The 27,433-nt window shown below is 44.4% G+C and overlaps 1 protein-coding gene across 1 annotated transcript; it reads right to left on the bottom strand.

The window, feature by feature from the left end:
* Positions 1-27,377, bottom strand: CDCP1 (CUB domain containing protein 1). The gene is made up of 10 exons (XM_075705008.1): positions 27,302-27,377; positions 21,323-21,385; positions 13,490-13,693; positions 11,786-12,142; positions 10,060-10,428; positions 5,533-5,760; positions 3,854-4,234; positions 3,025-3,390; positions 1,667-1,748; positions 1-448 (listed from the first exon to the last, which is right to left on the bottom strand). The coding sequence occupies exons 1-10, from the start codon at positions 27,375-27,377 to the stop codon at positions 1-3; spliced, it is 2,574 nt and encodes an 857-aa protein (XP_075561123.1).
* Positions 27,378-27,433: the final 56 nt, after the last annotated feature.

Below are 27,433 nucleotides of genomic sequence, written 5' to 3'. Positions count from 1 at the left end.
TTACTCCACTAAACCATCCTGTTCCTTATTTTCCAGCAAGGACATGCTCGTATCTCCATTACTCTTTTCATTTGTATCTCCATTGTCCTCCAATTGCCCTGACTTCTGATGAGCAAATGTGTAAGTGTCATGGTCTGTGTCTGTCAGAGGTGGAGGTTCCTCAGTGTTAGGAGAGTGTTTAATCTCTTTTCTGAAGGAGAACGGAGGTGGAGAAGGCGGCAAGCTACCAACAGGTCCATCGAAAGGCCTGTACACGTCAACTTCTGGAGCGACTGAGCCATTGGATTCCTTCAGCAAGTGCCCATAGACCATAGCATCATCAATAACTGCATAGACATGAGACTCATTGTTTTTCCTCCCTTTTGTGAATAAGCCTTGTTTTCCAGGCATCGAGGTATTCACATTAGCATTGTACACTCCCACCATGGGATTCTGGCTTTTCTTCTTCCTGTCGCAGAGTTGAAATTGTTAACAGGTCAGAAACAACACATGGCTGGTGGGTTTGAACTCAATAATGGCAGCTTCTGTTTACCCATCCCAGCTACCCAGGGTCAGGCAGCCTACCTGGATTGAAGGCTTTACTTGCAATCTTAGGAAAAATAACTCTTGAGTCTAGACATGTTTTTTTGGCAGAGCAGAAAATAACTTCACACTATTTGGTTACCTACTGCTGTTCTGCTGACCCTGAAGTTTGCAAGATTAACTCCAACGGCCTCTCAAGTACGGGGGTCCCAGCTGTGCAGCGTACTGAGTCTCCCAACATCCACAGACACTAATAGGACCTACAGGCTATCAGATCCTCACAAAACAAGGCTGAGCATTGCTGAAGACCAGTAAGATAGTGGGTCTTCTACGAAAGTTGAATGAACTTTTCTTGATTGCACTTTCTGGAGTGACTGTCCCTGAGGTAGGAAGACCAAAGGCTGAACTGAAGTTTTTAAGCCTGTATTTGTAAAGTCTTTCCCGTGTGGCAGAGAAGTGTGCTCATATCCACTCTAGTCATCATATTGCACAGGTTCATTCCAGCTCTACAGCTTTGGGCCCAATCACCCTGCCAGCACTGAGCATACATGTATCAGAAACCCCAAGCTATTGATGACTTCAGACTCTGCTCGCATGAGTAAGGCTATGCATGTTTGCTTTGCACAACCTAGTTCTCTCCCCAAGGGCTCATCTCATAGAAAAATACTCCCACTTGATGTGCAAACTCCTCAAGAAGTTGCTGGAGGTTGTGTAGATGAAAGATAGCTCTTAGTATATCTGAGTGAGTTTACAGCTTGTCTGAACAAAGCCCTGTCTAGAGAGACAGGCAGAGCAGCCACATTCATTGCTACTTCATTTCAGAGGAATTGCTGATCAAGTTCAACCGATACCTTACTTCCAGTACAGCCAAAAGCCTGTGCTGAGGCCAAGGTAGGCGACGCACTGGGGGCGGAAGTAATGCGACTCAAGGAACGGTGCTCTACTCTTAAAGTGAATCAGTTTAGAGTAAGGCAGCATTCTTGGAGGCACCCTACTTTGACCGCTAGCATGTTGCCTACCTCATGCTTCAGACCCTTGTTCAAGGGATCTATATCAACACGTGAAACAGAGGCCCCAGCAGCTCTCTTGAAATGCCTTCTTGAAACGCATTACTGCTGTTACACATGCCAAATTATGAACTTACTTCTTCTTAACACAGCACACAGTGAGTCCAATAGCTGCAAGAACTCCAACCCCAGCCACCACAGCAAGTATCACTGCTAGGTCTGCAAACATACAAGGCAGAAGGACACTGAGTGAGAGAGAGAGAAAAACATTCATCTTTCTCCTAAAAGCCAGCTGGGTTTGAATCTCCTCAAGAGCGTCTAAGTGTACCAGCTGCCTGCAGAGCAGGAGTTTCCAAGCTGTGCTCACCACAGGGCAACACAAGCCATTTCCAAGAGGTTGGAGGCCAAGCAACAACAAACTCCTGCTGCTAGCGCTGGAGCACAGCCAAAAAACCCAACCAGCCCACCACCCCACCCCCAAGAATTCAGTACAGCTCATGGGTTGCTAAACTTACCTGCAACTTCTCACGTGCCTCTGGCTGAATAGGCAGGGAAAAGAAGAAAGTGCAGAGAGAGACAGAGAGGGATTCAACAAAGGAAACAGTGACATTTCACCAGCTTCCCCTCAATACAATGTTTTCCTCCGAAATACACAAATTGCGTTGACCTTGGGTTTTCTAAGAGTCACAAAATTGACCAGGAAAGTCCACATGCAAGCAAAGAAAAATGCTGCATGTTTTAAAAGAAGTATACATTACAAAAAAGAAAAAAAAAGAGGAAAAAGTTAGAAATTAATTTGATACTGTTTCAGTTCTAGCCTGTAGCCAATACTTCTATAGACAGCAGTCTCCCACAGATGAAGAGGAAGTGCAAATGAGAAGGAAATTTACACAAGCAAAGCCTACCCTAAAAATGCTTTTTTTTTTTTTTTTTTAAATGATTTATGTTTCAGGGAGATGAAAGACACCGAGACTGCAGCTTTTACTGTTAGTAGTCAGTGCACTCTCCACTAAATGGTCAGATCTGCCCCAGGGATGATTTATTGCTCATGTGAACACCGAGACTAATTGAATTGCTAACATGAAGTAAACACTACTTGGATGAATACGTTTGCATAATCAAACCCCAAGTTGTTCACCAGGTCTGTGACCTGGGTAGGGAAAAATCACCACTTGATCTTCTTACACTTTCTGGCTGTGATCTCCAATTTAAAAAGCTAAATCAAATAAAGAAAATAAAATCCCGTCTTACTCCCCCCAAGTTCTGCAATCCCGTCTCATAAAAAAAACCCCAACCACATTAAAAACCATCCTTCCTCCCCAGCCTTTAGAAGTACCGAGCTGTGACTCTCGGAGGTTTTTGAGGAACAGGTATATCCAAAGGCAGGGACCTCATAAAACCCACACCCAAGGTGGACCAGCATCCATTACTGTTCCCCCAAGGGAAAGCAAGGAAACAAGCAGAAAGCAAACCACCACAACCTTACAGGACTCACCTATCCGCCTGTCAGCAAAAGTCACCCGGAACTGCAAGGCCAGCCGCGTCTTATCCACAGGTTTACAGTTGGAAACGTTTACCCAGAAGTTGTGATACATATTTCGGGGCTCAGGCAGAAGCTCATCCTCACGGCGCACGGTTTCCTCTGCCCCCAATGTGTCTTCCTTTACGTTGACATAGGCACGGCCCGTCTCGCAAGTGATGCCCATGCGGTCCTTGGAGAACCCTAGGCGGGCAACTTGCTTGCTGGGCACGACAACATACCAGGATATGGAGACATAAGGAGGTAGACCATACGGCCAGCTGGGAGTCTGCAAGTAAACTTTAGCTTTTGGATCTGGACTCACAGTGAAAGTGCACTCATCTGTTGTAAACAAAAGGAATACAGGGATGAAAACTTAGTTTTGATACTTTCTTTCTTTTAAAGCTTTCTCTTTTAGCACATAAAATTATCTGGTCTTTCTTCTCCATAACCAAAAAAGCATCACTTATACCTGTGACCAGCAAATTTATACAGTCACCTGCATCTCAGTATCAGCAATACAACTCACCTAGCATCCCTTCTACATTAGTAATTATTGCAATTAGCACAGATATATCTGCAGAATTTCCCACAACCAAATACCCACCACCTGGAGTACAAAGTTCCTTCCTTTTTCCAGGAATAAACCACCTCACTGATTCAGATAAAGATTGATCCAAGCAATGGCTCCAGGACTAGACTGTAAAGAATTGAACTCTTATTTCTATTTATTCATATGTGCTCTAAGAAGCGTATTGAGAGATCCAACACTGTACAACAAAGTAGAACAGACCACTACCCTTACCTTTAATATGTGGCACAAAAGACATTTTCAGATCCTGACTGTTAGACTCATTGAGGAATCCTTTACCAAAAGTTTTTAAGGATATAGTGATATTGTTCCTCATCTGAATCTTTTCAATGGATCCACCAGGACAGAATATACCAACATTCAACTCAGTCTCTGGGGTGGCACTAACAATGCTATAACTGTAGCTTGTGTTACACCTCTGCTCTGGGACATGTTGCTGAAGTTTCAAGGATGGAGACGCAATTTCTATGTTGATCAGATCAGGAGCCGAGAGCTTCCAAATAAACTTATGCAGTCGAATTGGCAATTGGGTAATAGTCTTGGGCACTGAAAGGGAATAGATCTTCCTCTGACACCACTGAAGATCAGCACAGCCTGCAATCACAAAAACAAGTCCCAAGGGTTGTATTTTTCTTGCAGTGGAAATATCTAGGAAAAGCAAGTTTTCCTGTGTACCAGAGTACACATATCCAGAGCACCATCAGTTTTATGTTACAGACCCAGATAAGCATTTACGTGAGAAAATATCCTCTCCTAGTAACCTTTATCCAAACATGTATAATTTGTAGTTAAAGAGCTTTCCTTAAAAGGGTGCAGGACACCAAATAAACCAACAGATACAAACATATTCAAAATTCCTCACTCAAGATACTACTTTTGCTATATCACTGGCTGACTGGCTGTCGTGGTTTAGCCCCAGCCAGCAACTAAGCACCACGCAGCCACTCGCTCACTCCCCCTACCCTGATAGGATGGGGGAGAGAATCGGAGGAGTAAGAGTGAGAAACACTCCTGGGTTGAGATAAGAACAGTTTAATAATTGAAATAAAGTAAAATAGTAATGCTAATAGTAACAATATAATAATGATAATAACAATAGTAATATACAAAGCAAGTGATGCACAATGCAATTGCTCACCACCCGACGACCGATACCCAGACAGTTCCCGAGCAGCAATCACTGCTCCCTGGCCAACCCCCCCAGTTTATATACTGAGCATGACGTCATATGGTATGGAATAGCCCTTTGGTCAGTTTGGATCAACTATTCTGGCTGTGCCCCCTCCCAGTTTCTTGTGCACCTGGCAGAGCATGGGAAGCTGAAAAGTCCTTGACTAGCATAAGCAGTACTCAGCAACAACTAAAAACATCAGCGTGTTATCAACATTCTTCTCCTCCTAAATCCAAAACACAGCACTACGCCTGCTGCTAGGAAGAAAATTAACTCTATCCCAGCCGAAACCAGGACACTGGGCCACAGTTGCAGACTAGCCAAAGTCCAGATATATACTTTAAAGCTCTTTTTTTACTGGTAGTTGAAAGCATTTGGGAAAATCCTACACCAAGTGGACATGCAAGCAGCACAAGATGCATTCCTGGCAGCTACCTTGGTCCTGCATTTTCATGGGCAGATTTATGGCTCTCCTATTCTGTTTCCTTATTTTACAGTTTTCAGCAAGAAGATTCTTAGGTGCCTTCTGTCCTTTCCCTTCTAGGAATAGCTATGCAGTTTCTATTTTTAAAGGCAGCATGACAGAGCAAACAGCAAGGTCATCTCCAGAGTCACTGTACCCATCTCCCAGCTGGCCCACGCCTGGTTTCCAACCTCACTCTATTTAAAGCCCAAGCGAGAGAAAAGGTTTGGCTGATCACTGGGGAAAAGCACATCATACTTATGCCTTTTTCAGCGGTGATCCTCAGACGGGACAAGTCCTTGCACAGAAAGGAGATCTTGTAGACAGCGCCAGACACTAAAGTCAAGACGCGGTCGCAGGTGCGAGGATCCTTACAGATCAGGCATATCGGTTCAGACATGAGCGGGATGCGGCTGGGCCACCCTTCAAAGTGTATCGTTACAGTCGTATTCCATTCCTTGCTCAGGTCGACCAAATGGGTGACATCTGCAACAGAAAACACCCCAGAGCAATTACTGGCAAGAAGTGTAGTGTGAAGCAGAACTTCCTCTGTCTCTTCTCACCCCATTAGATGAGCAGCTGTTATAGTTATTTTATGTTAGCTAAGAAAACATTATTTACTTCTTTCCATCAGTGTAATACAAATTCAGGCAGTATCGTATCACTCTTAATTTAGAAGTTTGAGCCTTTCCACGCACAAAAACCATTTCCCCACCACTTTCCAGCTATAACAAGGTAACACATATGCTAGCCTCTTTTGAACAGGTTAGGCTATAATGTGAGGAGCTCAGCCAACTATGTTAGATCTATTTTCCCTAAGAGGTTTCTTGTATTTCTTACAAAGTCTGTTCTACCAATCACACAACAGTTGATCAGAAAAAGGTTCTCCGTTCTCAAGTTTTGCATTTATTGTGAGATCGCCATCTCGGCTAACTTTTTGTTAGTTTAGATTTTTCAGAGCCAAGCTGAAGAAAATTGTCCAAAGTCAGTAATTAAGCACATCTGGTTGTCTGGAGCCAGTTAAAGATTAAGCTAATTTAAATGCAAGTACCAATATGGTTCAAAAAGGAAAAAACTGCCAAGTACTGTACTTCAGCAGAAGTGCTGGCAGTCATCATGAAGGTCACTGGAGCCTTCACAGATGCTTCCTAAAAGCCTCTTATGTTTGGCAGTTAGAAACATACAGAGATGCCACAAATTATCAAAGTCTGTCACCATGCCGACGGGAAGGCTGAGGACCAAGCCTTGCTAGACTGCTTGGTTTCCTTCAGTGGCATGACTGAACTTCCACACTGCCCTTCCATTTAATTGCTTAAAATCATTCTTCCAGAAATATTTTCTGACTAGCTGTAAAAAGCAAACCCGAGAGCTGGTAGAGTTAACCCTGAAAAGTAAAGAGCACCCTCCTCTTCCTCAACACTAGCCACCACTTCTCTTGCAGTCCACCCCTTTCCCTGTACCCCACCACACACCAGCTGCTGCAGGAAGCCTTGTAACACCCTCCAAGCTTGCTGGACCTGAGGTGCCCAGGTGCACACAGTGACCATCATCCCTGGCAGCCTCTCTCAAATAGCGAGATTCAGCTCAAATATCAGCTTAAGGAGGCACGTACTGAGGCCAAAACCGCTTAACATTTTCACTAGTGGGACAGAGCACACCCTCAGCAAGTTTGCAAGACGGGCTGGAAAGCAGCTTTGCAGAAAGACCTGGGCATCCCGGTGGACACCAAGTGCAATATGAGCCAGCGATGTGCTGCTGAGGCAAAGGTGGCCAACAGCCTCCTAGGCTATGCTAGAAAGCATCGACAGCAGGTTGACCAAGGTGTGTCTCCCCCTCTGCTAAAGCACTGGCGAGATATTTGTAGTGCTGGGTCAAGTTCTGGGCTCCCCGGTACAAGAGAGATGTGGATGTACTGGAGTAAGGCGAAAGAGCCACAAAGATGCTTAAGGAACTGGAGCATCTCTCACAGAAGAGACCGAGAGAGAGACTGTTTAGCTGAAGAAGGTGGCTCAGGGGATGTGTGTGCATGTGTGTAAGTGATATGGTGCCAGACTCTTTTCAATGGTGCCCAGTGACAGGGCAAGAGGCACAAATTGAAATACAGGAAATTATGCTTAAACACTAAAAAAAAAAAAATTAACGCAAGGGTGGTCAAACACTGGAACAGGTTACCCAGAGAAGTTGTGGAGTCTTTGGAGATACTCAAAACCCAACTGGACACTGTCCTAGGCAACCTGTTCTGTTTCACCCTGCTTGAGCAGAGGGTTGGAACTAGATAATCTCCAGAGGTCCCTGCCAACCTCAGCTATTCTGCAAGTTTGTAATATGCTAGATGACTTGCTACAGCAAGTCAGAACAACAGGGGTAAGCAGGGATGACAAACACCTCCCACATAAGCTGCAGTTGCAATGGCAGTTGCAAATACTCAGAACATCTGAAAGGGGGAGAGGAAAGAAAAGAGGGAAAAAATTGAAGATTATGGCTGCCGTTTAGTTCACAAAGATTAATTATCATACGCAAAGATGCATAAAGCATCCATATGCTGTTAACAAGGCACACGTCTCTGATGTCAAAGAAAGCAACCTGATCTAGTAGAAGGTATCCGTGCCCATGGCAGGGGGGTTGGAACTAGATGATATTTAAGGTCCCTTCCAACCCAAACCATTCCTTGATTCTATGATTCTATAAAGAACAGATTAAAAAAAAAAATTATATATACACATGATATATAATAATATATTATTACTCTTAATTTTCTGGTTTTAGCTATGGATCTCAAATACATGAACAAAAGGTGAATAAAATAGCTTTCACCTGCGTGGGAAATCAGGCACACAAAAAGGCAAGAGGTCAGGCAGAAATCTCGAAGCACAGAATCTACAATTTCTACCGCAAGGTTACTCATTCTTCAGTAGTTCAGTTTTTTTGTGGCAGCTAAACAGACAGAGGGTTAGATCAAGAAATTACTTTGATTGGAAAGAGCTATATTCTCCTCTTATTTAATGACAAGCACTGCAGACAGCTATGGGATAGCCAAATATTTGGGAAGCTTTGAGAATATGCAGATACCAATGCATTTTTAATAAGAGCCATGTTTAACTTGTGCACTGCAGATGGGTGGTTTTTTCTTTTTTTTTTTTTTTTAAATAAAAGTTTCAATACTGTCTTGAGGGCTGAATTTGAATCTTTGATAGAACTTATATTAACTACAAAATCACTCATGAAATCCTATAAAATCCCTAGAGAAACCACTGCTGTCTCTTAAACTCCAAGTGGTTTATTACTTGCATTTCATTCAATAAATGACAACCTGTTTTTTATTTTTATTTATTAGATTATTGTCTTGTCTACTGGCCACAAACATATTAAAATTCCTCTTTGCTTTCCAAAGTAGAAGGGAGATAAAGCTGATTAACTCTATACAATGTTTTCACTCTGTCTGGCTTCCAAGGTGCAACACACAACAAATGTAAGCAAACATGATTTGGTTAACAACAATTCCATGAGGATTTGCTGTTCTGGAATGGAGCCAGACTAGACAAAGAGCTGAGGATTACAGTGGTGAGATGCTACAGACCCTTTCTGGATATGTGACTTCAAGGTACAGGCCACTCAAACTTCATTCCCTCTAAAATGACTTTGAAAGCCTCTAAGTAGATCCTGCTGCAGTGGTAGTCTGGAGTGTGGACTTCCCTCCACCTGCTCCTCTGCAGTGAGGGCACCTTGACTATTAACCTCCACCATGAACTGAGGTCAGAGCTAAGAAGCCAGAGGATAAATCACTTATTTCATAGCTCACTACCTAGCCAGGCCTTTTATTTCTGTTTTTAGATAGATGCTGTGGTATTACAAGTCATTGTGTTAAGCCTGTCTGAATTTGGGGCCAGAAAAAAGAAAAAAAATAATTTTCTTAGTGTAGCAACACATGGCAAGAAACCTAAAGAACATCCAAATGTGTAGGGGATATTATCAGTGGAGTATCTTATTGACACCTTCCATGTCTAGTGTGGCTTCTTCATGCTAGAAGATGTTCAGGCTTCCCTAGAAAGCAAAATAAAACTCAGAGGAAGGAAGGAAATGAATATATTGATGCCACTAGTAGTATGAAGACAGTTTTACATCTCCAGCTTCACCAGTTCACCAGATCCTGACCAGCCTTGACTGCAGGTTTCACCCGGCTAAGCGTGACTGCTTGCATACAGAGAAGAAACCTGGGCTCACAATTTAAGAATTATCTTTAAAATGTTGATTCTTACAGCTGACAATAAAACTGTCCAAATAAGGCTGAACTTGACTTCTGTACTGGAGAACAGGCAGTGACACACAAGCCTGGACAATTCTGATCAAGCAGGTACAGTCCTTGCCCAATAGCTGGATCAGGCCCCCAGAGGGAACACAGTCGCAAGGAAAAGTTAGCTGTGTTTATACAGCATGCAAGACCTGATACCGCAGGTGTTAAAGGCGTTTTTCAATTACATTAAGCAAGTGCTGGAAAAGGAAAGGAAATTCCGTTTACAAGCTACAGTGTAAAATCTACAATGGATCTTTATACTCCATCACAAATTGCAAATTTTAGCATCGCCATCCGCCTTGCCGTAACAATGACCAGTGGTACCCCAGGCAGTAAAACAGGCCTCAGCGTTGCTTAGCAGCCCACCTCCTTTAACTCAAGGAGAGTCCAAAGTTCAAGAAAAATGACAAAACCACCCGGTATTTCCCTTCCTTGTGGTGCTAAGCCCAGGCACCCATAAGCAAAAGCAATGGAAGGGGCAGGCAGGTACTTACTCTCATTAAGCTGCGGGTGCTGAACGACAACTTGGAAGAGCAAGCGGAGGATGCCCGGGTTCTGGGCATCCTGATCGCAGCCCTGCAAGGACAGGTTGAAACTGCCAGCGATATTGGCAGGCTGGCTGTCGCTCAGCTTGAACACCTCTGGGTTGCTGAGGGAGCCGGGGAGGTAGTACTCCACCCTCTCCTCTTTTCTTTCGCAGTTGGAGAGGCTGTAGTTGTGGAAAAACACGCTTGCTCTCATGTTGGAAGGAATCACAAACTGCCACGTCATGAGCTCATCTTCTGGAAAGCCCAGGGGGTAGTTTGGGGACATGAGGGTGATTGAAGACTCCCCCTTCAAAATGGATTCAATAATGCATAACCCTAAAACATGGGGGAAAGAAACATACAAACCAAGTTGCAACTAAAGACAACGCACTGGCATATGTAGCACCCCAGCAGCAGAGCATTTTTATTTTGACAGTGAGATCATCCACTTCAGCTACAGGTTAGGTTATTACAAAACAAACTAAAACATATATTTGGGTTGATGCTTTTGTCTTCAATTACAGAAAAGGTAAGGGATATATTAATGCTTTATTTTAGGGGGTTTACCTTTTACCATTCAAACACATGGACAGAGAGGCCTTTATATTTTGCAAAGGAAATATCCTAGTTATTACTTCTGGTCCTGGCTTTACAAGAACAAACATGCAACCTGACAACTGCTTCTGGCTTCATTGGGTTGCGGGAAACAAAAGATGTGAGCTTTTATACCAGCATGGAGCAATCCATCCAGAAACCTCCCAGATATAACAAAAGCAAGCCAGCAGAGAGCCTCAAATACACATGGTAAGACACGAACACGAGCCATGGAGACCACGTGAGACACTTCATGCTTGGATTACTCTTGGCAGCATGAAGTTGAGTACACAGAGATTACGGTCCCACTCCAGGACTCCAGCAACGATGCGCAACTGTGAGGAGTGCCAGGAGTTACAAAAACTCATGTTCTAGAAGTTCAAACCTGGACCAGGTCCCTTCTATAACTGATGGCAACAACTGCAGAATTCAAGTAAAGAACAAGAACATCTCCCACAGAGGGTTTGTCACGAGACCACAAAGTAACCCACTGATTGCTATATAATATTCCAGGTATTTTAAGAAGATTAGTACACAATGTTTTATGTTACTGTGCAGGTTGAAACAGATAGCTGTATTTAAGCAGCCTCATGTGCCTTCCAGGCACTGCTTCCCCTTTACCCACCTTCTTCTCCTGAACACAGGCACTGGTTTGAGACTCCAGCAAGTTTTAAGGAAGGTTTATTTAAAAATAAACAAACCCAACTACACACCGCAACCAGCAAATAACTCTCATGGCTCATTCTAATTATGCTATCTAGTCTCACCTAGCTGAAAAAATAAAAACAACAGACCAGGTACATTTAAGTTTTAGGAAATTTAAAGCAACTGAAAGTGAGTAATTTACACGAAAAGCAGCTTCCCAACAGTTTTCATAATTATTAGGCTAACCAATCAAACTAAGATATTTTGACGCTAGAAGAGCGGCAGCTACCAAACTAAAAACCACACCACAACAGCTTTTAGAAAAGATGAAGTGGAATGGAATTAGGGGTAGCAGCACCAAAACTAGAAGGTTACCCGAGAAGAAAGGTTTAAAGAATTCTGCTGCAATCTGCACAGGGTGATTACAGGCGAGGAAACGCTACTCTGTACTTACGTTTTATGGAAGCCCTGTTAGCTATGTTGAAGCCCGAGGTGGTGACAGGTGAGTCCCACGGGAGGTGCAGAGACATGACAACTCCTCCCAGCAGCTTGACGCGAGACACCGAGCCGTTTCTGCAGAAGGTGCCAATGTTGACTGTGGCCTTATCGATACAGCTGTTGATGTTGTAGCTAACGAAATCTGGGCACGTCTCTCCTGGTCCAATCTGTCTTAGCCACGGGGTAGAAAATTTCAGTTCGAGTCCAGCCTTTGTACTCGCCTTCACATCCCAGATGAAAGTCCTGTTAAGGCGAGGTAGCCCCGGTGGGTGAAGATGAACATCTCCAAAGGGACATGGACCTGACACACAGTCTAAATACAGAGAGAGAACAGCCATGATACCCTATGAAAAGCATTCAAGTAAACAGGGAATTTGACACTTTCACACTTCATTGCTATTTTCACAATTTTTAGGTTGCACTTAACTTCTGTATGGATTAAAAGACCCTCTTATAACATGGTCACATGCTATCTCTAAACAGGACTCCTAGCCCATAATGTAGACAGGATAAACCTGCTTTAGTCAGCCTGACTAATAGAAGGGATTCATTGTAGTATTCCCTCTTTGTTTGCTGAAGAATTTAGAAGGTATTTACTGAACAGGGTAGAGAGCTGAACGAGCAGAAGGGTGAAATGCAACATCAGGAGAGCTGGAAATCATGTATGTAAGAGAACTAATTTTATCACATCTCACTCAGAATTCCTGGCAAAACATTAATCTTTAAATTTTCTACTGCTTGCCATGAACTGTATCTTCTTTTCCTTGGTGCCCTGATGAACAACCTGGGGCCCAGATTTTGCAGAAGTGATGAGTAACAACAACTGCCACTGCAGGATTCTGGGGAGAACCTAGAAAACTTTTCTCTGAAAAATCCTATTATTGGTATTTCAAGCTGAAAATAAGCATACTTTAATCTATGTCTAGGCTCCAACTTAGAAGAAATATCACAGGTGCATCTTACAAATACATCATGAAATATTGTGAGCATTACTATTTGCATGAACCATATGACTAAAACTCCAAAACATGAAGAGAACTATCCTTGAACATCACCCCAAAAATAGCAAAGATGTTACCAAAGACTTGAATGCCCAATGAAGTTTGGGATCTTGTTGAGAAGTAGGACATGTTCATGCCATTAAAGAGTACATTAACAGATATACCCCAGGGATAACATACAAAGCAAATGAAGGTTTAGTTCCAACACTCCCAAATTTTCAGTTTCTTGACTTCAATAATGTTCATTAAATATAAGGAAACACATGCATGTCTTCAATGTTTCTGTTGCCCTTATAGACACAATCAAGCTGTTCAACGAATAATGTGGGTAATATATCATTATCAGTGCTCAGAGGCTTTGGAAAGGAAAGAAAGATTCTTTGATGGGCTTATAAACTGTGGGAAGAAGGGAAGGCAGCAAGGACTTGATGCAGTAAACTATTATTTAACTGTTTCTGAAACATTAATTCTGCCAGCCATAATACAGACTTCTTTCACTTGCATAGTTTCAGTAATTCAAGGTTATTTACCCGTGTCCAAAGATTTCTTCTTACCCAAGATTATAGGGGATACCTTAATACAGTAAGAGGAAAAAAAGGTATGTGATTTCACTGGAGGAAAATTACCATTGGGGGGAAAATTAAAAAACTGTACCTTACCGATATTTTTCTGAATTTCCATGATGAAATACTTCTCTGGATTACTACAAGTGAAGGCAAAAGTCACGTTCTCCCCAGGCTTTATCTTGAGTTCAGACCTGATGAAATTTTTAACGTGAATTCGACAGCTTGGTGAAACACCCGGTCTCAATTTAATCATAACTGTGATGTTGTCCACCACACGAAGGGAGATCGTAAAGGAAGCTAAGAAAAAAAAATAAATAGACGTGTTTTGTTACTAGCATGTATAAGTATCACCAGCCTCTCCACACATCCCCACAGATGCCACATTGTCAGAAGGAGTATTTGCATCCACGTTCTCAAAAGTCTCTGGTCTTGGACCTACAGAAAATGCCTCAGCTCTTCCAGTCCAGCACAGACGATACAGATACGCTTGCTGTATATGCCCAGAGAGAGGTATACATGGAATTTATATATGACCAGTTCTGCTCCAGTTTATCTTCACCAGTGTTACTTATTTCACATATAAAAGGTAGCTCAGCTATTCCTTTCAAATTTCTGTTGTCCAGACTTTGGTTTTCAGTCTGTCATGCCCATCATAGAGCCTATTTTGAAGCCTTAATTTTAGAGCTTAATTTTTGAAGGCACCTATGAAGTTGTGACTCAATTCAGGAAGTTTATTCAGCAGCCAAACAATGGAGCAACCCTCAACTTAAATTGTACACAACAGTAACAGGTTAATCTCTGGGTATGCCCCAACAATTACTACAGACCAGACCAGGTACTCCGGCAATACCAAAAGCACATACCAACAGACACTTATACATGTGGTCATGGCCTTCTCCCACTTTCCCCACCTTTTACAACTCATTCCCTGAAGGTAAAGGACATCCATCAACACCCTCAGCAGCACAGCAGGCATCTGTGGCCTGGGACCGACCGTGTGTGCTTGGATACCTCCTCTCCATCCCTGACACGACCATCATAGACTTACAGCTTTTGGAGAACACATAAAAGCCTCAGCAATCTTCACAGATTTCAACGGTCATGGTTTAACCCTACCCAGCAACTAAACACCACGCAGCCGCTCGCTCACTCCCCCTACCCCGATGGGATGGGGGAGAGAATCAGAGGAGTAAGAGTGAGAAACACTCCTGGGTTGAGATAAGAACAGTTTAATAATTGAAATAAAGTAAAATGGTAATGATAATAATAACAATATAATAATGAAATAATAACAATAATATACAAAGCAAGTGATGCACAATGCAATTGCTCACCATCCACTGACTGATGCCCAGCCAGTCCCTGAGCAGCAATTGCTGCCCCCCCGGCCCACTCCCCCCAGTTTCTATACTGAGCATGACATCATATGGTATGGAATACTCCTTTGGCCAGTTTGGGTCAACTATCCTGGCTGTGCCCCCTCCCAGCTTCTCACTGGCAGGACATGAAAAGCTGAAAAGTCCTTGACTAGCATAAGCAGTACTTAGCAACAACTAAAAACATCAGTGTGTTGTCAGCATTATTCTCATACTAAATCCAAAACACAGCACTATGCCAGCTACTAGGAAGAAAATTAACTCTATCCCAGCCAAAACCAGGACACAACCCATCCTCAAGCACTACTGAATGCAGCAGCAGATCTCACAGGAAATACTGGAGCCACAGAATTCACAGGTTGTCTAATAATCTTCTCAGATTGAATTGGTAGCAATTTATCAACAAATGGACCAGACTTGACTGTCTTCTAAAAACATACATGCAATATAAGACACAAAGGAGCACCAACTGGACATTCAAGAAGACCAGAAAAGTTATCAGCATCATTTTGATGCTTAGCAAAGATTGAGCCCAACCCTGGCTGAAGCAAGTAAAGTTTGAATTGAAGTCAACTGTATCCCAGCCCCAGGTGAAAATCTGCGGACAGGCCAGTCGGCAAGTTTTTTGCCACTTGTTTTCACTACTCTGCCCTTCCTTATTTCACTGTACAGAAGATACAATCACAGTGTCTACAGCACTTGTGCTTTTAATGTTTATGGGAGCAAAAATAATTTACATGTGTGTATATATATATAAAAAAAAATAAGAGCTCTAGCAATAAGGGTACCCCAAGTTCTGTTCAAAAAGGTCTGTTTCTTGAGTGGGACATGACACGGGGCTGCATGACAAAGCTCTGCCCTTATGCCAGGTTGGGAATCCTCTTGCTCATTAACTCCAGTAAAGATTGATTTACCCTAGCAAACCCAGTAGTGCAGCACCCTGGGAGAGCCCCTGCAGCCATTCCCATTGCCAGGCAGCGTGCCAGGAAGGTGTGAGAGAACAGCTGGCTCGGAAATGCACATCTGCAGGGCACCCCAGGCTCTACCCAACTGCTCACCATCCCTTGAGCACCTCAACATCCAGCCTGGCCGATGCCAGCTGCTATCACTGTGGTGGTGCTAAAGAGGCTGGCCAAAGCTCAGAGACCTGGGGGCTCACCTGGTGAGGGTTGCGGGGAGCAGGGCTGAGCAGACCTTGGGAACCCTTGATCAGCAGAGCCCTCTCGTGACACATGAACATACCAAAGACCCTCAACCGACCTACCCACCCAACTCAAACCTTCAGCCATTGCAGCTGCAAAGAAAAGCCTACAGCATTAGTGACTCAAGTTCCCACAGAACCCACCTGTCCTATTTTTAAAACTTCCTTTTAAAATCTCCTGATTTTTACAGCAATCTCATGGTTTTGCAGGGCCTGACTTTCATTGCAATGTTTTGCAAAAGCCCTGGGGATCGATCAGTCAGCACGGGCTGTTGTCCTTCCCCCACCACTGGAAGCATTGCAGCTCCAGGTTTGCAAACACCAGGCATTAAAATCTCACTGCTAGGGGGAGTAGGGCAGAAGAGGGTAATCAGAGATACCCCATCTTGCTTTTATTTTAGTTTTGTTGGTCTTGAGCCTTTTTCCAGACTTTCCAGCTTTTCTACACAATCTTGAAGTCAAAAGACTTAACAAGCCATTGAAACTGCCTTACGTATTTGCCACCAGGATCAAAGGCTTTAAATGAATAACTAAAACACCACGAGGCTTGCCAAATTTCTGCACGTGCTTGTAACGAAGAGTTTACCAACCAATGGTATAGAGATACCATTAGTAAGAACCTGGTCACTTAGTAACTTCCCTACAGCTTTAAGTGACAGGACAGCCCTCTGTCCTGAGCATCCATACTGAATTCCCTCGCCTCTTCCAATGGGTGGCACTACTTGACACCTGTGTTTCTGTCTTAAAAATGCTTTTGCAGAGGTTTTCAATCAGGCTTTTCCTGAAGGGGGGTGGGGGGTGGGAGCAAACCCCAAACAAAAAAAAAAAAAACCAAAAACGACAACCATACATGCTGGGAACTGCCTTGTGCAATGACCTTCCAAGCACACAGGGGACAATCACAGGGGCAATGTTCACGGGGTGGGGAAAAGAAAAGAGTAAAGCAAAGCCAGCAACCAGAGATGCTCCTCCTCATGCTTCAGGAGGAAGCAGTTTTCAGAACAGAAAGTGAAACAACTACTTCCAGCCTAGCCCCAAGTCTTGTTTTCCATACCACTGGACACTTTTGGGTTTTATGGAGGTTTTGTTATTATTATTTATCATGCTTAGTGCACAAAATATCCTTTGACCCTGATGGTAATAATTTTTCTGATGTTTGTGTCATCCAGATATGAAGTGTAATAGCATAATACCAATAATTAATAGCTATGGACAAAAGAGACTTCTTTCTTGCATATGGTAATTGTCACACTCGTCTACAGTTTATAAGTAATAACGGAAAAGTCTGTTCCTCACTTTCTTGTCAAAGAGTTATTACTGTTCCTTTTCCCATCCCTGGGACAGCACAACCACACGGCCAACCTGGCAGGATGGAGAAAACACACCAGGGCCACTAACAGCCAGCACTTCTGCACCAAATGCATAGGCACAGCTCTAAAACCATATTTAGTCATGAGCGTTAAGTTTAAGCATAACCTTAAGCGCATGACTAGCTTTAAAACAAAACAAATACACACCCTGAGCTGAAACCAAGGAACAGACATTTTGAAATAAGTGAGTAAGTGTTTCCTACAAGGGTCAAAACAAAGCATCGTCTTCCCCAGCCCTCGAAAGACCAGACTCCTGTGCCTGGGTTTTTGCCCCCCACCCCCTTTCCAGACTTCAGACCCATGTAGTCGTTCATTTGATCTCCCTGCAAGAAAGGCAACACTGGGCAACAGCAGGTGAGACAAGGCTCCTGCCTGGGGTGGTGCATGCACACAGCAGCACAGTACACAGGAAGGACTGACCTTGCTCTCAACTGCAAGGAAAAGGCATGCAGATACGGACAAAATAAAGCACCCTTGTCTCTACTTTTCATGAAGTCAGCCTCATGAAACTCCACGGATAATCATTTTGGTCAAAGAAGTAAGAGCGCAGTGCTGTAATGTCAACAGCAGCCAGCTGCTAGAGATGTGCTATCAAATCTCATTTTCGTAGGAAAAATGGAAAAAAAGAATCATGCAGAAAGTATATCCAGTGATCCCAAAGTCACTAAAAATGACTAAATGGCTAGAACCCCCAAACTATAGCCACACACATGCAGCACAATAGAGAGACTACTTAAAATCACCTTTATTGCAGAGCTTTTATAAACATGAGTGAGTCTCCGTGACTCACACTGATCTGTCATTGTCTATGATTCCCACTGCATGCCTCTTCATTAGTATTACCAGTAACTGTATGCATTTCTTGTGAAGAAGGAACTTCCACGCCTCGTTAATGCTGCGCAGGGATGACACACAGGATATCCAAACCAACAAGAGGAAGCATTGCCAAGCTGGATCTAGTCTCTGTCTATACAATAATGAAATCATTGGGCTTGGAAGATGTCAGAGGTGAAGCCTCCAGTCCTGAGCTGGTTCACAGGCTGATGTAGACATCTGATGTCACTCCAAATTTTTTTTCCTCTAAGCAATTACAGTTTTGCAGCCTCCCTTGGTTATTTCTTCAACTGCCCCAATCTGAACCTGCATCCTCCCTGCCACAACCAGAATTCGCTACTGCTCATCCTTGTTTAAGACTGCTCCCTTCATGACAGTTGTCTCATCACAGCGTCCCCTTATCACTCACTAACACTACTCTCTGCACAAGTGCACCTTGGCTAGCTTTTTCTCAACAGTATGATTTTTCCAAATCTTTCACCAATTTTTTTGCTCAGAGCTCTCCAACTTGAGTTGGAAACAAACTGCGTAGTGTAAAACAAGTCAGATTATTCCTCAGAGTTTAGCATAAATTTATCTACTGTGGTTGCACCTGACACTAATCCCCTAGTATCTTTTAATACGTATATATAAATGTCAAAAGGACGTTTTTCCTGTACAAGACGGAGGTGCAGTGTAGAAGAGTTGGAGGGACAGAGCATGCGTATGTACGTACATGGAAGGGACTTGGCAGGACAGCAATTTTTATGGCTTTGTACAGTGCCTTGCTAAACAAAGCAGGAGAACAGAGTCCAACTAGTTTTGGTTAGAGGGCTGCATTTTATTGCAGCAATTTTTCCGTAAGGATCTATAGAGATTGTTTCATGACTTCACTGGATGGATTAAAATAATCAAAAAAACCCCAGACAGACCAAGAAACCAAAGCCCACAAGAGTCCCCAACAAAAAAATCCCAGATATTAATGTATCCCGAAAAACCATACAAAAAGTATTGGTTTGCTCATTCTGGTTAAATTGTGGGCTTGTTCTACTTCAGCCATTTTTAATAAAAACCAGTTGGATGGGGCTGACTCAGACACCACTCATGAGCCAGCAGCAGCTGGAGGAGACGGGCTGCCGCAGAAGACGAGTAGCGGCAACGCTCGCTCCGGATATGAAGTACCTGGATCCAAACCCCTGTTCTGCCCAAAGGGGATCTGAACCTACACAACCAACACACCTCTCCAGAGAACGGGCTCATCCACCACAGCGCTTCATGCCACCGCCTCGGGACATGGATAGCACCGCGGCGCTCTTTGCCTCTACGGCTCGGTAGGCTCTCCTGGAAAGCTCACTGCCTCTTCTGAGCCCTTGCAGGGATGCTGGCCCACAGGCACGCTCATAACCTGCTGAAGTTGTTCCACTACACATAATCTACTGCAAAGGTCATGGCAAGATGGTGGGAAGCAAGGAGTACAACTCAATAATGCAGTGACCCCAACATAAGCTGAATGATTTCAGTTTCAAGCCGTGTGAACTCCTGTTGCTGATCTAATTGACAGCCTTGGTGGAGAAGACAGCAGCATCGGTAGGACACGTTCAGACCAACTCATCCAAAACACCCTTTGCCTAGCAAGGGGACCTCAAGGCTGTCTCCTGTGTGACGGGGACCGCAGGCTCCAGCTCCCGCATCCCAAGCAAACACCCCCATGGCTCATCTAAAAGAGATGCACCAACGGTACACCTGATCATCCATTTCCCCATCACCTCCAACACAATTCATTACACAGTTGACTCAAATTTGCCAACAGCAGGCCAAAGAATATTTTAAAGACTGAATGTCTCCCTGCTTTGCTGACTCTAATGTTTTGTACCTGCATTATCAAATATTTCTTTGTCAATTTGAGTCCAACTCTCCAGTTTAACTACAGCACCTGATTGCCCAAGCACCATCCACTCCTCCAGTTCCACCTGCAATGCCCATCCAGGTAAGCACCTTCACACTCTTCAAGCCCTTAGCAAAGTTAGTCAGGGACCCATACAGCATTCATATTCTTCTCGCCTACTAAACAGTGCTGTGAGCAGCAAACAGAGATCACAAGCACAATCACAAATTACAGCCAACTCTGCTTCCTGCAAGCTGCTGAAATCCTGTTGGACTTTATAAAGCAAACAGGTTTTCTGTTTACATTTAAAAAGTAAACTAACTATTTGCTACATTGCTTAATGATGTCCTTATATTTGGACCTGTGTTCCAGTACCACACTTGCTTGGGATACAAGGTCCATATTTTGTGAAAGGATTGCTTTCAGGTAATCACCCAGAAAATTTAGGCTTAAAAGCTGCAAAGCTTGTAAACACTTACAGATAGATGCTACCAATAGCTATTACGACAGGGTAACCACCCACATCTCAGGAGAGGGTACCTGGGGGAGAATATCCATTCCTCAGCCACCACAGTACAGCCCCCTAATCTTCACTGATGGTTTAAACTGATAGCCAGGATAGAGATACAAAGCAGGCGAGATGTCACATATCCCGTTCTCCTCCTCATCAGGGAGGAAGGGTGGACGCTTCTGTGGTAGCCATCCCAGCACAATTCACCACAGAAGGTCTGTCAGTATGCCAGGCCAACAAGGTTGCTCACCCAAAAGCTGTTAATTCATTAAGTTAATTTGTAATGCCTCAAAGGAATAAAGTATCTTCAGTTTAACAATAACTTAAAAAAATTATAAATTTTAGTACTTCTACCACTTTCTCTGGAACCTTTTTAGAAGGATAATTAAGACACTCACATAACTCACATGTAAGAGATTTTTAAAAGAAGCTTTTTTCACCAAAAGTGGGGAAAAAAGACATTTTGGGACTGGGCAATAGCTGTAATTACAGAAGGGAGAATGTTGACTCTGGGCTGCCTTTTTATTTTGTTATTATTTTACAGATATGAAGTTTCGTTCCTTCTGCAGAAGTGACATGCAGAGCTCAGTGAATGCTGTCTGCAAGCTGACCACCAGCTCCCGTACAACGTAAAAAATGTACGATACATGGGTCTGCGCGACTTGACAAGAAAATGTCGCACTGGCATGAGGAACGCTAAGACACCACACAAGTCGCTGCAGGAGCCTCCCTTGATCAAAGGGGTGTTTGCTTGCACAGTTTATCCCTACCTTGATCTAAGCCAGCGAGAGGACAGTATCTTGGAGCATGTCTGAGCAGCTCTTTGGTCTTGGCTCTGGTTAACGAAGGTAGAAAAGTGTGTTTCACAATCAGTGGTCCCTCCCATGCCAAATATCCTGCCAACAGCTCTTTGTCTCTCACGTCTGAGGAACTTCAGATCACCCCTTTTCATTCCTTGCAGTTTGCTGTCTCCGCACGCTAATCTCTCATCTCCACCCATGGACCCAGAAGAGTCAGGACCAACTCCAAAATGCTGGTGTGATCGTACCTCTCAAAATAAGCATTTGCTCTGACAGCGAGTAACCATGCTCACTTAGTTCCCCGAGAAATCAAAAGGCACAGCTCAAAGCAGGTTGTCCCATGGCACCCTTGAGGATGGTTGTTAAAAGGTGTCCAGTGGAACAGGCACAGGTGAGACTTTCCCCCCCATTATATGAGATAGGTAAAAAAAAAATCTGGTTTCCCACAGTACCGGCAGCCTGGGCACTCAGAAGCAGACGAGACCTTACTCACATATGCAAAATGCACATTTACAGACGTTATAGCAGGATTCTTCAGCTGGCTCTTCCTGAAGGTCTTCCAGGAGGTCCCATCAATACTATCTACACTGGGCAGGTTCAGCTACAGGCAGCAAAATCCTCGCCTCTGTCACCAGCCAATACAGAAACCCAAGATTTTGCTCTGACGTTAACAGCCAGCAGTCAACAGTTTACTAAGTGCGCACAACCCACGTCCTTTCCTTCAGGCCCTGGTGGCGCAACCAGATGTTGAAGAAGAGGAATCTGCATGATCACACCTCCATCAGATTAGAGAAGTTTCCGACTTGAGGGATGGTGACCAGGCTCTATCAGCTGAATCCTACTAAGAGACCATGAAAAGTCACCAGGTGCTCTATGGGAGTTGGTTAATGGTTTGGCTCCAACGAATCAACCCATGCTGCAGTGGGTGTGTTGTCCACTCCAGAGGTTTGACAGGGGTACCTGAACAGCCTCAGCGCGATGGCTAATGTCCTAGAAACTGCTTCAAGTGCTCTGTTAAGGTAACATCTTTAGTCTTTCCCTCATTCAGACAAAGGTTTATAAACATTATAAAAGATTTGTAATTGTAAAAAATTTTAGCAGAAACTTAAGAAAAGCAAGGAGCTCAGTGAATGCTGAGAGGATACGGGATTACCCAAAAAGAGACCACTTAGATCAAACCTGGCGTCCAAGACCCGTTTTTCCCACATCCCCCAGTCTAACACATGCTTTGCTGCAGCTGACCCTTTCTAGGAGCTCTTGCATGGAGACCGTGGCCAGAAAGCATCCAAAGGGAGAGCTCAAAGGAGCACGTGGAAGACAGCAGGAGGACCCTGCCGCAGGCACAGTAAGAAAATCGCTGGTCAGTTCAGTTGAACAGCCCACTCCTGACAGTGGTGAGCAACATCCAGCTTCCCACCACGCAGTCCCAGCAATAACCTAGCACCACCAGCAGCCCTGCACCGGCCACAACATGAAAGGGTACGACTCCATGCACATTCACTGCTCTCAGGTTGCGTTCGTCTATCACTGGCCAGGACCTGAAGAAGGTCATGTTTAGACATCAGCAATTATAAAAAGCAAATGAAAATCTAATCAATACAGAGAAACCGGTGAAGAAGAAAAAGAGTTCCTCACCTATAATCTACACTCATTTGCAAACACATCATATCCTTGCCATCCATAGCTGTAGCATTCAACACAGGTAAGGCCAAAAGAGTCTTGACTTCATTCTCAGCAAAGGATGGCTCCTTGTGCTATTTCTAATATGAAATATTTCTGGAATGAACCAAGTGCAAATTTGTTCAGCCTCTACCTAAGACTGAGGTTTTGGCAGATGTGGATTCCAAAGCTTTTTATTTAACATACATACATATATAAATATCAATTAAGCTGGGTGATAAGGGCTATACCAATAAACCAAGCCCCAGCAATATTCATTTGTGAAAATACTGCTGCTACATATTTCAAGAAGTCAAAACTTATTTTTTTCAGTAGCTTTCCTCCTATTTTCTTTTCTAGCCAGTGTTATTTATAGATAAGATTAATTCATTTAAGTAATTAACAAGCCTGAACACAACTGACCCAAAGGATACCTGATGTCAAGTAGGGGAAGGGTCCTTCCCTTATTTCATAAACCAATCCCTGATTTCTGTCTAGAAACTCCCGTTACGGTGTAGCAAGACAATGCACACAACTCAGAATAAAAATGAGAGGAGGGCAATCTTCTAGCTAAAGAATAATTTCCTCCATGCCACAGGTCCATGGTGGTACTCTGGACATGAGCTTCAAGCAGCCTCCAACCCCTCCACCCCATGTTTCTCCCCTGGCCAGTCCTGAGCCCATGCCTTGAGCCAATCCCCCAAAATAATCCTTTTCAGCCTCCTTCCTCTTAATTATTTTTTGGCTGATGAGCCACTGCAGCTCATCAAATGACAACCCCCGGCACAAAAGACTCACCAGCCACCTAAGGGGCCAGCCCCAGGAGCTGGCCCATCACATGTCTCCTGGGCCGCTTCTTAGCCAAATGACTGCTATTTGTTGGTGTTTTCAGTTTTGCATACGAATAACCCCGTGACCAAATGTGTGGCTGTAGGAGAAACTTCGTTCACACATGACTCCAGAGACCACGACCTAACTGAGGAACTCTGGTGGGGGCACTTGAATCGGTGGTCATTTGTGCTGCTGTGGACAAGAAGTTCAATTCAGTGTATCGATACTCAAATATTTTCAAGCTCCCACCACCTCACTTCCCCACTTGGGTCTTCACATTACCTCTGCACCCTTTCAGATTTTAAGATGACAAACAATTGAAAAAAAATTCACAAAAAAGATTCACCTGTTAAAAACAAGTATCTCTATCCCCCAAAAATCTGGAATCGAGAAAAAATTTTAAGTGTATTTCCTGGTGGAAAATTTAAGGTAGTAGCACCAGAATTGAGACACACAATATGTAATTAACTCACTACACACACGTTATTTTCTAGAGAGTGAAAACTAAGCACTCCCGACTGATAATGGTAAGAGGCAAGCAAAAAAAAAAAAAGGTACAACCAAATACTCATGCACATTAGCTGTGGTCTTAAAACGAGAGGTCACAATCAAGCAAGCGATTCATAATGGAAATAATCCAGCTTCCACTGACTTTCAGAGGAGCACAAACAGGCCAGTTATTTATATTGTCAGAACACCAGAAAGACCCTGCTAACAGCTTGGGGTTTTTTTATTTTATTAAAACTACATAGGGGTGTGGGGGGAAATTTTAACCTGAACTATCTTGGGTCTTCAGGACAAACCTTCGCTCAGGGAGATGTTCCAGCTACAGTCTTGGCTGGGCAATAACAAAAGCAATTCTCACTGGGACGAAGAACACAGCAGGCACGTGACATCTGCCAACAAACCCGGGAAGGCACCATTCCCCTCTCTGGTCCCACTCACACCATCGCAACCTTCAGCCTGCCAACCCACGCTACTAACGCAGCCAAGACTGAGCCACCTCTTTTTTGGGGAGGCTGCAGGTCCACAAAGAGGAGGAAGGTACCAAGTTAAAGACTTTGACAGGATGACAGAGGACCTGGCACACAGGAGCAGTGGTGCTTGTGCGGGAGAGGGACAGGTAGGCAGAAGCGTGCAGTTGGAAAGGAAGGGACGGACGGAGGTAGGGAGAGGGACCACCAACAGCGGCAGCAAACCGTTGGGTCTACCAGTGGTGTTTCGTGCCACCTCACTGTTAGTAACTTTGCTTTACAGAGCAACTTCATGGTTTGCCTGAGGGCAAAGGTCACTGACTGGTGAGAACTCTCTCCCTGGTTCCTCTAGATGAAGCTAAGAAAGCCCCAGACCACGCAGACATCTTGTTCGTAGAGAAGGTTTGCACAATAAATATAGACTAGACATTCTTTGCCGGACTCGCCACCTTCCTTCCATTTCCTGCACCTTCCCATCTGATTTGGTTTTGCCACCTTCCTGACAAGAGCTACTACAGTCTCATGCAAAGCAGACTTGCTTGGCTCTCCCGTGACACAGCCTGCGCCCACAGCCACCACACAGCTGGTATCCTGCTCACTACTACACCCAATCAGACTAATGGTGTGGGCTCAACCTTGCATAAAGCACGTATAAACTTTTTTACTTTTTAATACCAACGCAAATGCATAATTCGTTTGGATGTTTTAAACATGAGAGAGGGGAAGAAGCTGGAGCAGATGATGACAATAAGCAAAAGTCAAAGACATTGGCTCAAAAAGAGCTGTACTGTGCCTCATAAGCAAGCCTGTGAAGTTTAATGTGACACATTGAGACTGGGGGCGGGGGGGAAGGTATAAAAGGCACAAAGGATTTTGATAACACAGTTTGACCAGAGGGTGAGGAATAAGGTGTGAATGGGCTGCTGCATCTCCCAGTGAAGGTCTATGAAAAAAAGATGCAACTGAGGATTTTTTCATTTGCTAGTTCAACAATACAAGATCTTTGGAAAGTCTAGCTCCTCTCCTTCTAGCACGGACCATCTAAGGTTTTAAAAATTTGTTTTCTTTGAAAACAACACACAGTTAACCACAGTATAATATTCTTTCTTTTTCCTTTGAAGAGGCTTAGAGAGGCAAATAGCTGTCGTTCACTTGACTCAGAGGCAATGCATTAAATGCAAATATTTTATTTAAAAGACTACATAGCTTGAAACTTAAACCTCAGTGCTGTCCAATTTCACGGCCAACATTTAGACAGTATTGTTTATAGTAACAGCTGTAAGCCACACTTCAGCATATCTGGTGCAGTTAAAGGTAATAGAAACGTTAAAAAGGTACAAATTTCACATCAGACTCTTTTGGTTATTCCTAGTCACTGCAAATAACTCAGTAGTTCTTCTGTATAGAAGGACTCATACTTTAAGAGTCTTTAACAAGACTAACAGCTATACAACAGACTGTTTAGACTTGAGGATGGGCATTTTTTGCAATCAAGCATCTTTGGAAATCGAGGAAAACCCCACACGCTGCCTCTGCATTCATAACCAGAATTCTTTTGGGGTCGCAGACAGGATTTAAGAAAATTATTCATGGGTTACATACACAGGACTGCATCAAGCATCCAGGAATTTCAAGAGACACGGAGTTCGTAGGGAGCAGCAGTCTCCCATTAAACTATCCGACCCGGCTGGGCACACAAGCCATTCTGTTTCCCTGCACGTACAGTGCATCCATTGCTCTATATAAATAATACCGTTCTCTTTGCTTAAAAGCTTACACGACTGCACGGTCCAAACACAGAGCGCGATCCTGTGAGCTCCGGCTCCTTACAGGTAAGGTGCCTCTCCGGCACCCAGGGAAAAGGACTTTGTGAAGCTGTTGCATAATCAATACTGTAGCAAGAGGGGATGTAAAGATCAAATTATCTATCTTGTTAGCATTTATTTAGAGGGAAAGGCAAAGGAACGCTCAAATAAGAGGCGCTGAGACTGGATGTCCCTGTTTCAGCGTCGTTTTTAGGAGATGTCGGAGCACCCCGGCGCAGCAGCCCGCCTTCCCAGCCGCCTCCCGGGGACGAGGCGCCGGGCAGAGCCGGCGTGAACTTTCGCTCCGGGAAGGAGACCGGTCACCCGCGCAGGCAAACCCCGGGGCTCAGCCCCGCCGGCCGAGGCAGGAGGAGGGCGGCCGGCACACGCTCCCCCGGGGGCCAGGGCTGCCAGAAAGCACCGCACGAACGGTACCGATGCGATTCCACCTTACTCCCCCCCTTCTCCCCGCCGCCTCCTTTTAATAACTAAGTTACCAAACGAGCGGTAGCGCACGGAGATAAAACAGTCACCGCTCGCTCGCCTGCGCTGCAGCCACGGAAAGCACGGCAGGGCTCGGCCGCACCCCGGGCGCGTCCCCCCTGCCGGGCAGCCCCACCGGGAGAGCCCGGGGCTGAGGGCGAGCCGCCCCGGCGCAGCCCCCGCCGCCCCGTCCCTACCTTCCCGCTGGAGGAGCTGCGCCGAGGCGACGAGGAGAGCGGCCAGGAGCGCGGCCAGCGCCCGGCCCGCCGCCATCTCCCCGCATGGGCCCGGCGCCGAGGCGGGCGCGGGTCCCCTCCGGCGCCGCCGCC

The sequence above is a fragment of the Pelecanus crispus genome, chromosome 2 (genome assembly GCF_030463565.1).
Source record: "Pelecanus crispus isolate bPelCri1 chromosome 2, bPelCri1.pri, whole genome shotgun sequence".
NCBI lineage: Eukaryota > Metazoa > Chordata > Aves > Pelecaniformes > Pelecanidae > Pelecanus > Pelecanus crispus.
The sequence above is the reverse complement of the archived record's forward strand: the minus strand, read 5'-3'. Positions and strand labels throughout refer to the sequence as shown.

Excerpts from the sequence above, each read along its gene's own strand:
- CDCP1 (XM_075705008.1), bottom strand. The coding sequence starts at position 27,377 with ATGGCGGCGGGCCGGGCGCTGGCCGCGCTCCTGGCCGCTCTCCTCGTC. Across the intron at positions 1,749-3,024 it reads TTTTGCTGACAGGCGGATAG|ACCTAGCAGTGATACTTGCT; the intron begins GTGAGTCCTGTA and ends GTATGTTTGCAG. Across the intron at positions 449-1,666 it reads GTGTGCTGTGTTAAGAAGAA|GAAGAAGAAAAGCCAGAATC; the intron begins GTAAGTTCATAA and ends ACTCTGCGACAG.